Here is a 13847-nt window from a genome sequence, read left to right as displayed (position 1 = left end):
CTGAGAAACACTCAGGCCTCAGGCATTACACACGTAATCAGTTCGTAATTTATAAAGAAGAGTTACTTTCCATAGATGACATTTATTTTCAAGAAATTTCGCCGCAGGAGGAGGAAGAAATTATTCATAAATAAATGCAGTTGTACAAGCAAATGCTCTTGTGCAATTCAAAGTGTAGTTTAAGTTGTTGCAGTAAATAAAAAGTTTGAATAATATAATTTAGTTTTTTATTACTATTAATTTATTTTCTCATTTAGAACGTACTATAAAATTAACTAAGTTTTTAATTTATATTATTTTCCTTTCTCATTTTGAATAAAGATTCTATGTGTTAAAAGTTGTAAATATAAATCTCGGACATGTTCCAAATTCACCATTAGTTTATGGTGAATGTGGACATTTACCGGTGTAAGTCAGAAATAAGGGTATTTAACCTATATTTTGGATATACACCAAGCGGCTATGAGAATGTTAACATTTACCGGTGAAATTTTACACTATCCAGATTTCGGTGTTCCACCGTAACATATACAGTACATAACAATTAGAGTGAAGTCGTTCAGTACCGTCCCACAATGCTATACTTATCTTCAAAATCGTTCGTTGTAGAATCTCTTTTACCGAATAATTGTGCAGTGATTTGGTCTTGTTGGTACGAAAACGCCAGCATATGTTTTCATGGACATGGAAAAATTTTGAGCGCTAATCATCGACATTGCATCTTCAACGTGACAAACGTGCCGTAATTTTATAGAATCGAGAGAAATGCTAAAAAATCAAAAAAGCTTGACGCATTCATGGAAAAACGCTCACACAGTTAGTGGAAACTTTGTAAAAATTATAGCATCGAAGCCGAGGTATTCGCTATGATGGAATCCAAACGCGCAATGCACAATCGATGCCACAGGAACACATTCATTTCTGCTCAGACAGCAGAGCTGCCATACAAGTTATAACAGCTGAAAAGACTGCTCTAGGCTAGTGCTGGGATGTAAAAAAGTCCTTCAAAATCTGATGTATGATAGCTCTCAGGCAACAAAAGCAATTCACTCACCAAACTGGGATCGGCGAACCCACCAATGGGCGCAGAACCCATCCTTGGTGTGGCCACAAGCACTGTCATCACGTCTCTCAACAGCCTTCTCGTAAAAAGGGATCGGCATAGATGGATGGAGACATCTGGCATGAGACAAGCGAAGGCTTGTCTCCAACTAAACGCGCCAACTAAATAGGCGCGAATTCAGTCTAGTCACCCGACTTCTAACCGGACACTGCCATCTAAAACGTCATCATCACACCATGGGCATTACGGATGATCCGGTGTGCCGCTGGTGCATGGAGGAGGACGAAACTGCAGATTACGTTATGTATGAGTGCTCTACACTCACTTGGGCGCGGTTTACACATCTGGGCAAACCCCACAACCTGCCTAACGATATCAGCTTCTCAAAGGACATCGGACTTTGTTAACGTTAAATGGGGCACTACCGGCCTATCTGAAGGCCTATGTGCTCAATAGCTTCACGGCCGCCCACACCTACGAACTATGAACTATACAAACTATGTTACGAATTATTCTCCCAAATGATTACAATCCAAACTTCTTCCAAATAATACTCACCAAATTGGGAATATATTTAAGATTATTTTTTATTTTCAATTCATATTGAAGTATTTTTCCTTATGATTTTTTGTTTCTGCAGTTTCCAAGATAATTTAAAATGGAGGTTAATAACATAGTAAATAAAACAAACGAGTATTTACTTGGTAAAACAACTCATGTTATCTCTAAGTAGTAGATATTATTAGTTAATCACAATAAATATCAGTGATCATTAAAAAAGTATAAGTAAATAATAAATATGATATGTGTTATTGGACTAAATAAATATATTATGTAAAATATTAGAGAATTTTTTCAAATTGTGCTTTTTCGATTTCATGAATCAAGAAGACATCTAGTGGTAAAGCTATTTTGCAGGATTACTTTTTTAATTTTCTATGATCTTTCGATCGTAGTGGAGTCTAAAATTGTTATTTTCGAGCACTTTTGGTGAATGGTATTTGTAGTATGGTGTATAGGTATTGAGGATACCGAACTAGTTGGCTAGTTCTGAGTGAATGATGCTGTACACTTGATTATACCGGTGCAGATAGTATTAGCTAACACAGTACAAGCGGGTGTTAGCTAATATATAATATAATATTAAATGGTCTCTCATGTTTGGCTGACACCTTGTGCAATTATCGGATTAAGTCTTTAAATCCTTAATCACATTTTTCTTGTAATAGATGTAGCTATCTGTTGGAAGAGTCTCCGTCAATATGCGGCTGGTAGAGGTCGTGTAATGTCTTTTGTGGCCATTGTTCCAGCTTATAGGTATCTAAAACTCATTTGAAGTCAGATTCTGGCGAAGCGAAGTTCAGAGGTGAGTAACCCTTATCCGCCTTGGATAGGTTTCTGATTTCTTGTAAAAGATTTCACTTAGTCGAGAGTGTACGTTGACAAGGTCAATTAAACCTCTTCCATCTTCTTTTCCGGGTAATATTGTTCCAATAATAGATTACTTCGTGTGGTAATGGTTATTCTTCAAAATCAATGTTCGTGTTGAGCTCTGAATACCTATTATTATCCTTCTTGATAAAAACTAATTTTTTATGCATTTCCGTATTTAAATATATTCTTCCCGATCTAGACTCTCCTCGAGGAAACGCGAGTGCGAGAGTGTGGATGGTGCACTCTTGTCCCCTCACCTTGCCTCTTAGTGCTCCATTTCGTATCGGTTTTTCGGGCGCGAGTCAAAGGACGTAAAAATTAAAAATAAAATGGATGACCCGTGAAATCGGTAAGTAGGTACAGCTACAAATATAAGTACAATTTTTTCTACTTTTTGTGGAGAGCAATAAATAATTTTTGTATTTCATTGTTTTATAGATCTACAGGATTTTTAATTCTAAAATAATTAATCAATACATCTGAGAACATGAAAAGCTTCAATAAAAACCGTTTTTGCTTTGAACTTAAATGTTGTAGTTGTAGCGAGCAACTGAGTAAATCGAAAGTGTGGTTGACTAGGAATCATGCCGCCTCCACTCGTCAAGACTTGTAGCCAGAGATAATCTAAGAGGCGCCTCACAAGAGTCTTGAGCTGGCATTTCAGTTTCTTAAATGATATATAAAAATACGACTTTGACAGCTCTACAAGTTCCGTTAACTACCCATTATCATTATATCTAAATAGAGCCTTCATTGGCTTTCAAAAAAATTTGATCATTGTTGTAAATACGAGTGTTGTTACTTAAGTTCTGAGATATGGCAACACTGATGTGAATGTCAAATCTGACATTGTCGTCATAAAGTTTGACATTTTTAATGGTGAACAAGTTGTTTACAGACACTTGACACATTCGTCTTTGGCAAAAAATCAAAATAAATCGCATTTTTATGCGATGATTTTCTATGACTTTTCGCTGCTTTTCTGAATTCAATCATGGTCGCACTTCGCTACAGGATGAATTTCGTGAAGGTCACCTAAAATCTGCTGTTGTGCCAGAACACATCGATGCTGTGCGTAAACTGCTGTTGCAACCTCGTCATGTGACATACCGTGAGATTGAGGCACATTTGGAAAGTAGTTCCACTCGCTTACATTCAATATTGCATGGACATTTGGCTGTCGAAAAAATTTGTATCCGTTGGAAATCGAATAATTTGACAATCGCTCAAAAGAAAGCGTCTATAAGATCGTTACAGGCGACGAATCATGGATCTAAGCTTATGAACCCAAAACTAAACAATAATCGACTGTATGGGTCTTTCAAGATCAGCCAAATACAATAAAAGTTGTTCCCGGACGAATCACTTCGAAGCAAATAGTCGCCTGTTTTTTTCAAAGTAACTAGACATGTCGACACCGTTCCATTAGAGCAACGGAGAACGGTCAATTATGAATGTTACACCAGCATTTTTTTTGCCAGAAGTGTTTGAAAAAATCAGGAAAACCAATCGCAGAAGACGAATCATTCTCCACAAAGACAATGCGAGCTCTCACGCATCAGTTCAAACAAAAACGTTGTTGAACAGTTAACAGTCATAATTAATTCCATCGCAAGCAAAAGTGTATTAATCTTAATAGAGAGTATTTTAAAGAACATAAAGCCGTATTTAAGTATAAATAATTGTTATTATTTGTCTATCTCAAAACTTACGTTGCAGCCCTCGTATATAATAGCTAAGGGTGGACGTATTTTGTTCCTTCTCATATTAAATCATAAGTAGATGAATAGGTTAACATATTCAAGGTTAAAACAATATTTAAAGAAATCACTAAATAGAAATATAATTTATTAATAATAAATTCCTTGCAAACATTATTTTCGTAATTCATCATACTGTTAATCTATGAAGGGTTTTGATTTCAATTGTAGATAATAATTATGAAATCTGTGTATGATAAGAGAGATTATTGTTGAGAAAAGATAAATTGATTTTATAAGGAAATTAACTAATTATCATAAACATGCGATTAATTGGAGCGAATAACCTCATTGACTATCCAGCATAAATATATACAAAAACAAGTTTCTTAGTTGCCAAAATTGGATAAGAAACAGGTAAAAAATTCTTTCTAAAATCAATCCTAAAATATTTCGACAGGGATATATACAGGGTGAGTCAAATATGGATTGTTCCATTTAGGGCTCTGAAATTTGATTAGAAAATTTATTTAACCTTGGTTAATCTATGTGAAACGTCTAAAAAATAGCTGATCTGTGTGTTTCGTCGTTCTACAGCTATTCCAATTTTTGTAGAAATAAATAGTAAAGATTTAAACCCGATGAATCCATTCAATTTAAACAAGTAAAATTCACAGCAGCATTTGAGATATCTTAATGGTGAAGGTCACTTTGGCCAAATTTTTTCCATTAGTTATGTTTCATCCAGGCGAATTATGTCAATTCTGGATAGTAGGTATAAATGAATTACTAATTAATCAAGATAATTAGTATCATTTATCACGAATTGTCTTTAACTGTGAGATAACAAAGACAAGCACAATTATTAAATATTAAAGCAGTTGAAGAATACCGAAAATGAATAATAGCAATTGCTCGAATAAATTAAGCACTGCAGATTGTAACCCTTGGTTACTTGGATATGATAGTCTATCATATCTTAAAATATCAGATTTAAGTAGCAAATACGTTTCTAATTCAAATAGCATATCATCGGAAGTAGTCGGTTCATAGATATTCCCGTTCTATCTATCTAAATCCCAAAACGCAGGTCAAGATTCTTACGAATTTTCATCCATTCAAGCGAACTTTAAAAACATAGGGATTACAGTATCAATAATCTCACCAGACACATTTATATTCAATCGATTTTGACGACCACGGTATGGGAAAAATGCGTAATAGTGAAAGTTATGACTATTCACTAGACTATTATTTTGGAAAGTAGATACGTCTTTCATTCACATAATTCCTCTGCGACCCATAAAAAAAAGCATTTTCTATAGTAAAAGGCATCTCGAAATAAATACTGATGCAGATAAATATGATACAGATGGTACTTGTGCTTTCTAATAATCCTGGAAACACTAAATTGACTTCCACCTGTATGACAGTCAATTTTTCTGGAGATTGTGTTCGGATTCACATATTCAACACTATAGAATGGAATTTTGCCAACACCATTTGAAAATTTATCTTTTGTGGTAATTTCTGGGCAAATACACTTGACGCCAGAAGGATTACCCAATTTTCCATGTAGAATGTAATCAAATATACTATGTTCCATTTGAAAACCGTCTGCTTGGTTTGTTTAACAAATTTTGGAACAACCTGTATGGATGGTAATAATTTTATATTACACACTTCAAATTTAAAACAAAATTGCCAGACCAACGAAGTTACTAACAAATTTGTTTCTGTTTAAAAAGGAAATGCTTGTGACGGAGTTCAAGATAAAATTAATTTCATAGTATCATTTTATTGTTATAGCGATGGTGATAAAAATAGACGTTCACTTTTACAGAACCGAATGCAAAATTACGTTATTCACAAAAATTATATTAATATAGCATGCTATTCATACTATTAATTTATGATGATATGAAAAATCAGAGTAGATTTCTGTGCGTTTATCTTAAGTTAAGATAATGAAAATACTCTGAACTATCAATAAATGGATGTAACATCTATCTTTATTCTATCTGATTTGACACTAATACAATTGAAGAGTCATTGAGCTGAAAAAATACGTCAAAAATGTAGATCTAACAATATCATATCTTTAATATTACATATTTCTGGCACAAAAATTGACATTCTGCTGGTAAGTAGATTGAAAGAAAACAACATACAATAGCAACAGAACTAATAATATACGAGAATTCAGGTAAACTGGAGCTTCGATTATCCGAATGTTCGATTATCGGAGCCGGTTTTTGTTATTTTGATGAACAAAAATAAAGTTATTTTTCTCAGTACGTCTATATCGAAAGCCATCAGGTGTATAAGAGAGGGTCTGTTTAATTAAATTAGACGTCGAAAACGTATTGGTTTACTTAGAACTGTATACCGAATTTGTTCATTGCATTTGATTCTGTGAATCCTTTCAGTTCATTTCACTGGTTTTTGCAAAAACATTCTCCATATCGGAGCCCATTTTGTGTAAAAGAGCAATGGAATTAAACATGAAGCTTAGTGATGAACCAATTTTTATCGCAAGTTCTGGTTGGTTAAAAAATTCACGGTAAAAATTAAGTGCTGACGCTCCAGCAGCAGCTTTCGATAACTTGAAGAATTAAGATAAGAAAGTTGAAGAATATGGATTTCGTTTACAATACAGATGAAACGGGCCGTTATTGCAAAGCTTTTCCATCTAAGTCGTTGGTATCGAAAAGAAGCCGCAGCTCCAGGTTACAAAATGAGCAAGGATCGCGTTATAGTAATGGTGTGCGTCAATGCATCTAGGACACATATAGTTCCATTGTTAATGACAGATAAATCCAGAAAACCAGGATATTTTAAAAACGAGAAAATACCGTTAATATACACAAGCCAAAAAAATGTATGAGTAGACAGAGATTTGTTCATAAAAAACACTTTTATTCCTGAAATAAAAAGTTTCCACAGGCATAGTGGAATAGAAGGCAAGCTTCTTCTCCTTTTGGACAATGCTCCGGTACATCCATCGTCTGAAACTTTGCATAAGGTGTTTGGGGTGGAGTTATTGCTCCCTAATGTAACTTCTCTAGTTCAATCTATGGATCAGAGAGTAATCGAAACATTAAAGCTACTGTACCGAAAAAAGCTCATGCGTCGTCTGCTTTTAGATGATACAAATAACGAAAAAACTATTTTTTCTACGGAAAAAAAATCATATAAAAGACAGCAGTTATATGTTGGTAAAAGCATGGAATGAAGTTGAAATCTGCACTTTGTATAAGTCATTGAGTAAAATATTAAAACCATCCAAAGATGAAATCGAAATCCGCGAGCTTGATAATGAAGTTTCATCGGAAATTGTGGATTAAATGAGTAATATTAGTATTTTCGTGGGTTGTGATGAACATAACGTGAATGAATGGCTTTCAGTGAGGAAGCAGAAGAAGATGACTCAGAACCATCTTATGGGAAGCACTCCAAGTACTGGATTCGAACGTCAAGAAGAGTTGTACCTTACGTAGTTATTACAACTAAAGAGAATACTTAGCTGCTATGAAGAATCGACATTAAAGCAGACAGCATTAAATTTTGATAAAGCTTTCATTAGATACACTTTGATCATTTTTTTGCATACACTTAAATACATATTTTTGTTCTTTTCATTTTATACATGTAGCTATATTAAACAATGGACTTAACACTTGTTTCTTTAGCATGCACATCTTATGTTTATATAAATAAACCAACTTTTTGAAAGAAAGTTGTTGTTTCAAATCTTCCTTTTCCTCACTATATATAAAAAAATAAATACACAAAAAATAAATGAAAATTTCGATTATCCGACCTCTGACAACATTTGTTCGAATAATCGACGTACTACTGTACTGTACTACGTAATTCAAAGTTGAAATTTTCCGTTAGAACCTTTTCACTGCTACGCCCTACTATAGTCAGATCAGTGAAGTTTATTGGCTTTCCCCATTTTAGTAGGTCTAGATGAATGTTCATTGCTTGCGGACCATCTCTAAAGTCTTCTGCAACTGATTAAAATAGTCCCATAAACGCATTCTAATGGATTTCATAAATTATTGATAAAGTAATACTAGGAGTGAAAAGGCTCACGAGTCAAAATCTGTAACTACAAGGCAGCATCAGTCAGAAGTTGTAAGATGATGGCGATATCGACACAAAACAAATTTTAACCGTTGTTAAAAGGTAAAAAGCTTTACATGTCTGGCTATATGTCGCAAAAATACAATTGTAAGAAGAAAAGCAATATATCTTCTCTTTTGGGGTCACTTTATTAGAGCACACATTTTTTAGAGTTATTTATCCACAATCACATTATCACATTTAGTACTGAGAGAATCTATAATATTATTTTTATTTATGCCTAAAATGTACGGTAAACTATTAGAAAAGAAACAAAACAGAAGATACCAATAAATTCCTAGTTTTGCCAAACGTTTCCCTTTTAGGGACTCCTCCATGCGAGGAAACAAAAAGAATTGCACAGTCGCTAGGTCAGGGGAGTACGGTGGATGATTGAGAAGAGAAACGCCACACTGACACTGGTCCAAATAATGGAGCACGCGAGTTACAGAGTGAGTCAGCGTGTTACCGTGCAGGAAGACCTTCTGGTCTGGATACTTCGTAGCAACCACGTCAAAACTTCGTCGTTGAATGAAGCGTTCACGGTTTGACCCACACGAATTATTCCACCTTTATCGAAGATGGAAATTAATGAAACAAAACATTGTCTTGACAGATAATAAACAGCATTCTACTCCAGGATGGATCCCGATCGCACTTGGTCATGAAAACATCTTACTTTTACCCAAATAATAGCGATCAATGGTACGAACCCTGTGCCTGTTAATACTCAATTCCTCCGTCATTAATAATACAGTCTGTCGCCCATTTCTTGTCAACATGTTTCGTTCTCACTCAATCATGTCTGGTGTTCTGCTTGTCATCGGCCGACTCGAGCGTGGTTCATGGTCAGTGGTGTCCTTCTCGTCAGCAAAAGACATATTCTAGTGACGGCTTCCGAATCGTACATTTTCATTAACATTTCATTTGTGTCCGTTGTTATTTTCTCTAATTTTTACTTCCTGTTCACTCACTGTTCCATTCACTCACACACACACACACACACACACACACACACACACACACACACACACACACGTGGAACGCATTTAAGTTTCAATTTATCTCGTGCATAATTAGTTTTCCTCATTTTTTTCTTATCCATTGCCACAGTCACCATTTCTGTCTTCATTAACCGTTTGTCAGCGAGAATTTTCTATATAGAGCAGTCCTATGTGGTTAGTGGTCTTCATCTGAGCTGTTTTCTTTACTACCAAATTTTCTCATTCTTTATACGTTCTAGATGGCGTAGTTTTTCAGTTTTGACATTACAATTTCGTATCTAATTTTATAACTTTCTCTGTTGGTTGCGTTTTGTTATCAAGCCTCTCCTTCAGTATCATAATTTCGCAGCCAAAATTGAAATAAACAATGTTAATTCCAACAAAAAACACAATAATAATAATAGCCCACAACAACTTCATCAAAAGTTGTTGTGGGCTATTAGCACAATCTTCAAGATTGAGGATGGGTCGGTGATGCATTTGAGTTACTTGAAAGTAACAATCTGATACGGCTTTACCTCGTATGAAAATCGGGATAAAAGTTTCGCAATTTTATCAAAATTGATTTAGTATCTTTAGAGAATCAACTCAAAAATCTATATTCGAATGCGAGAATTGTAAAGGCAGCTTGACATGATGCAAGACAACTTGCAAGAAATTGCACGAAATTATCACCACCAATAACAAAAATTCCATAAGTAAATTAAACAAATTCCTAACGTCAAATTTTGTTTAATATTTTGTGACAGGTTTAAAAATGACAATAACAAAGCTAAATGAAATGGTCAAGAAAAAAGTGGTCAGTGAATAAGTGGCAATAATGATATCTGCCGCTGCGTAGCTTTTGCAGTCTGATGAACAGGTTGGTTTTTACTAGGAAAGTAACTAGACTTCTCACTAGAATTGCAGCTTGCACGCAATTAAAATAGCATCTAATCGATAATATGTGCGAAATTTTGTATGAAACAATCAGCTGAACTTCATCTGAGCATGCTTTTGAACAAAAAATATTGCATCTTGCATTGCATTGCACGTTTTATTGCATCATGTCAATCGGTTTAAGACAATTACGACACTTTTTTAATAAGTATTGCATTACGAGATTAAGGAATGCTTTCGCAGAATACGAGATGGTTGGTCCTTAAAACTGTTACTTTGAGTAATTTGTAGGGTTCACGCCAGCATGGCGACATGGCGACAATTGTCGCCAAATCATCAAGAAATGTCGCCAAAATAATACACATCGACGACAAATTTGTCGCCCAAAATATTTTTAAAAAAACCTATGTTTTATATTTACTGTGCTGTTTTTGCATAAAAGAATTTATATATGCCGTAAAAATATATATAAAAGTGTGTGTAGCATGCATATGTTAATTTTTTTACTTTTGTCTACCACGTCATATTTTTGGACCACTAAATCATAACTTAGGTGGTCCTTTTGGACCACTAAATTTTCATTGCTAGTGTGAACCCTAGTAATTTGTAATCCCTTTACCTATAATTCGTGCGGCGGTTTTAAGAACGACTAATTATATCCCTCCACATATGTCTTCCATAAAAATTAAAAAGAATGTCAAATTGGAACTTATATAAAAGTACAAAGTTTTTATGTTTGTACTGATAACCTCACTTAACTATTTAGGTACAATTACTTTGAATTATAAGCTGGTCAAAGTAAAGTGCATCATTTTTTTCTTTTTGGTCCCGATACAAAAACAAGCGATAGTTTACCATACAAGACTACAAATTAAAATGAAACATAATAAAATTGAGTCATCAATTTACTATAAATATAGAATCATTGAATTATTTACATTTGGTAAACATGATATATATATACAAAGATTTTGAAAATAATATCAATGCTATAGGCGTAATATTTGAAATGTGAATATCAGATAACTCGAAATCATCTCGAATAATGTTGTGGATGTTTTATGTTACGCAGTAGTTCATATTTTAGTTTAGATTAGTCCAAATGATACTTGTTCCAGTTTTTTTCACGTTAACATGATTTATGTAGGTTTTCACTTGTCCATTTTTCTATTTGTTTTTTGTTAAAACTGAATTGATAAATTGTGATAAAGATTCTGTTCTACTCAACTCACTTTCTTAACATATGGCATCTATTGATTCGAATTTTTAAATAAAGTACGAAATATATGATCTGAATATTTTTTTAACCCATAACATTTCCGAAACTTCTCTTGATAAATATAGAATATTTTGAAAAAAAGTGATATGATAAATATATTGACGTACGTAAAAAATTTAAATTATTTGTTCTCAAGTTTTTTGTTCTAAATTTACTAATAATAGTGATAACAAAAAACTTTGCAACCCGTCGATAAAAAACAAAATTTATAGTAAACTTAAAAAAATCCATACAATTTTATAAAAAATGTTAATAAACATTTAAATAATTTGATTTTTACCTATAAACATGAATTAATATGTGTAATTCGGGAGAAATAATATTATTATAACTTACTTGTATGTTTGACATAGTCTGAAAGGCCGTAAAGACGAACATAAATGCCACTCCAAGCAATATTATATTTAATAAACTTTTATCCATTTTGAAAAATATTTCTTGGAACACTATTACAATCAACCACAAATTTAAAACTTTTACTGATCAATCAGCTACCAAACACATTCTCGCTCGTTTTCAATAATACTGAATTATTTATTGTATAAACGTTACGTTGTCTAAAAAGCAACGTTCGGAGGGAAAGTAGATATGGTTGGAGTGTAGTAGGTACTACATGCAAAGACAGGAAGGTACTAAGGTACTGATTTGAAATTTAGAGAAAATTGTAAATAAAACATTTGCAGTTTTTAATAAAACGTTTAGTACCACTATACCGCTTTCTAAGAATAATTTGAAACTAATTTCTATATAAATATCGAATTATATATCGACTCGTAGCTATTTTGAACCAGTGCCGGATCTACCATTAATCGATAACGCGGTCACGTATTTTATGTAAATTATTTCCAATAAAAAATTCCTTGGAATAATTTTGACTTGCCTTGTTAGTGTGATTAGAAAAAAGGCTAACGAATGATAGCACCTATTACTTGTAAAAAGTGCCGAAATAAGAAAATTTGTTTATGGTTATTAATGTAAATAATGAAGACTGTTTACAAATGATATGAACGATTTAAGAGTGAAAATAAGAGGATGAAGAATGATCGTAACCTTAGAATAAGTAAAAGTGAACAAAAACTAACATGCGATTGATTGAGGTCCGTGTAGATGTGTCTAATTTACTACCAACGAATATTCTAATCCTGTCAAATATGACTTTAAAGATTACAAAAATTCCCATAGAGCTAAAAGTTGGTATGAATGTTCAGAATACTATTAGAAATGAATTGTAAAAAATCCCCATCAATCCCCCTTGTGCAAAAAATTTATTGAGTTTGCAAAAATAGGTTTTTCGCGTTTTTCAGCTAAACGGTGAGTTTTATAGCAAAAATAGTTCTGACAAAAATTGTAGATTATCCAATTTTCTACAAAAATCTATCCGCACTTTTTTTCATAAATATTGCCATTTCCGTAATATAGCGGTTGAAAGAATTGAGTGAAGAAGAGTTAATCGGAAGAGGTGACAAATAAAAATTTAGAGTAAGTGGGCCAGTTGCAATTGACAATAACAGAAAAAAATCGCAATATTTCTTCCACCAAAGTGATGAGTCTGCCAAATTGGGTGCAAATGAATTTACTGTAATAATTTTATGATTTGCTGGACATAAATCAACATCCGATAGAGATGTTGCTGACCGATTTGGCATTGCACTCAGTACGTTGAGAAAGGCTGGGGAGTTAAAAACCTACTTTTTAAGCAATCTGTCTCCTAATGTCATAACTTGGCCAACATATGAAGAGCGAATGCATATAAGGCAGTAGTTTTCAACCAATGGATTCTCAAAAGTTATGGGCGCAATAGATAGATTACACACAAAAATCAGTGAGATTATATTGCGGTTGTTTTTTGGTTTTTGAATTGACAGATGACTAATCCGTTCGAAGAGCACAAGAATCAGAACAGAAATAAGTCACGGACTTGATGCAAACCACAATTGCACAGGAAAAATGTGCAAACAAAGCTATTATCGCCAAACTTCCAATCTTAACGTGGTTATTAGTATTTGTGTTAATTTTTCCGTCCGCTGTACATGTGAAATATTCAGTGGATGCAGTGATTATAGTTTTCAAAAATGTCTTCTATTCCATTAAATCGCAGTATTTAGAGCAAAATTTCAATAAATGGTATAAAGAAGTTCTGTGAATAGGGCAGACTTTGTGGGTTCCAAATTGCATTAGGAAGCGAATACTGTTTTAACCCGTCAATTCTTAATGGCACCTACGGGTGCCACCTTTTCTATCACTTCTGGTTTTGTTAATAATTGTATTTCGGGGGAATGGCGGGATCTAGCGGCATCTACTGGACCTAATAAATCATCAGGTTGGTCGGGGGCGCCACCGATCGTGTTTACATGTGA

General features: G+C 33.7%; 1 protein-coding gene across 1 annotated transcript in view; it reads right to left on the bottom strand.

The window, feature by feature from the left end:
- Positions 1 to 12090, bottom strand: part of LOC130444435 (UNC93-like protein MFSD11) — a 34431-nt gene extending 22341 nt beyond the window's left edge. Inside the window, exon 1 of the mRNA XM_056779558.1 lies at positions 11827 to 12090. Within this exon, the coding sequence (XP_056635536.1) occupies positions 11827 to 11913 (87 nt within the window). The 5' untranslated portion in view covers positions 11914 to 12090. The remainder of the gene's footprint in view (positions 1 to 11826) is intronic.
- Positions 12091 to 13847: the final 1757 nt, after the last annotated feature.

This window comes from Diorhabda sublineata, chromosome 5 (assembly GCF_026230105.1).
Source record: "Diorhabda sublineata isolate icDioSubl1.1 chromosome 5, icDioSubl1.1, whole genome shotgun sequence".
In the NCBI taxonomy this organism is placed as follows: Eukaryota; Metazoa; Arthropoda; class Insecta; order Coleoptera; family Chrysomelidae; genus Diorhabda; species Diorhabda sublineata.
This window is presented reverse-complemented; position numbering and strand designations above follow the sequence as displayed.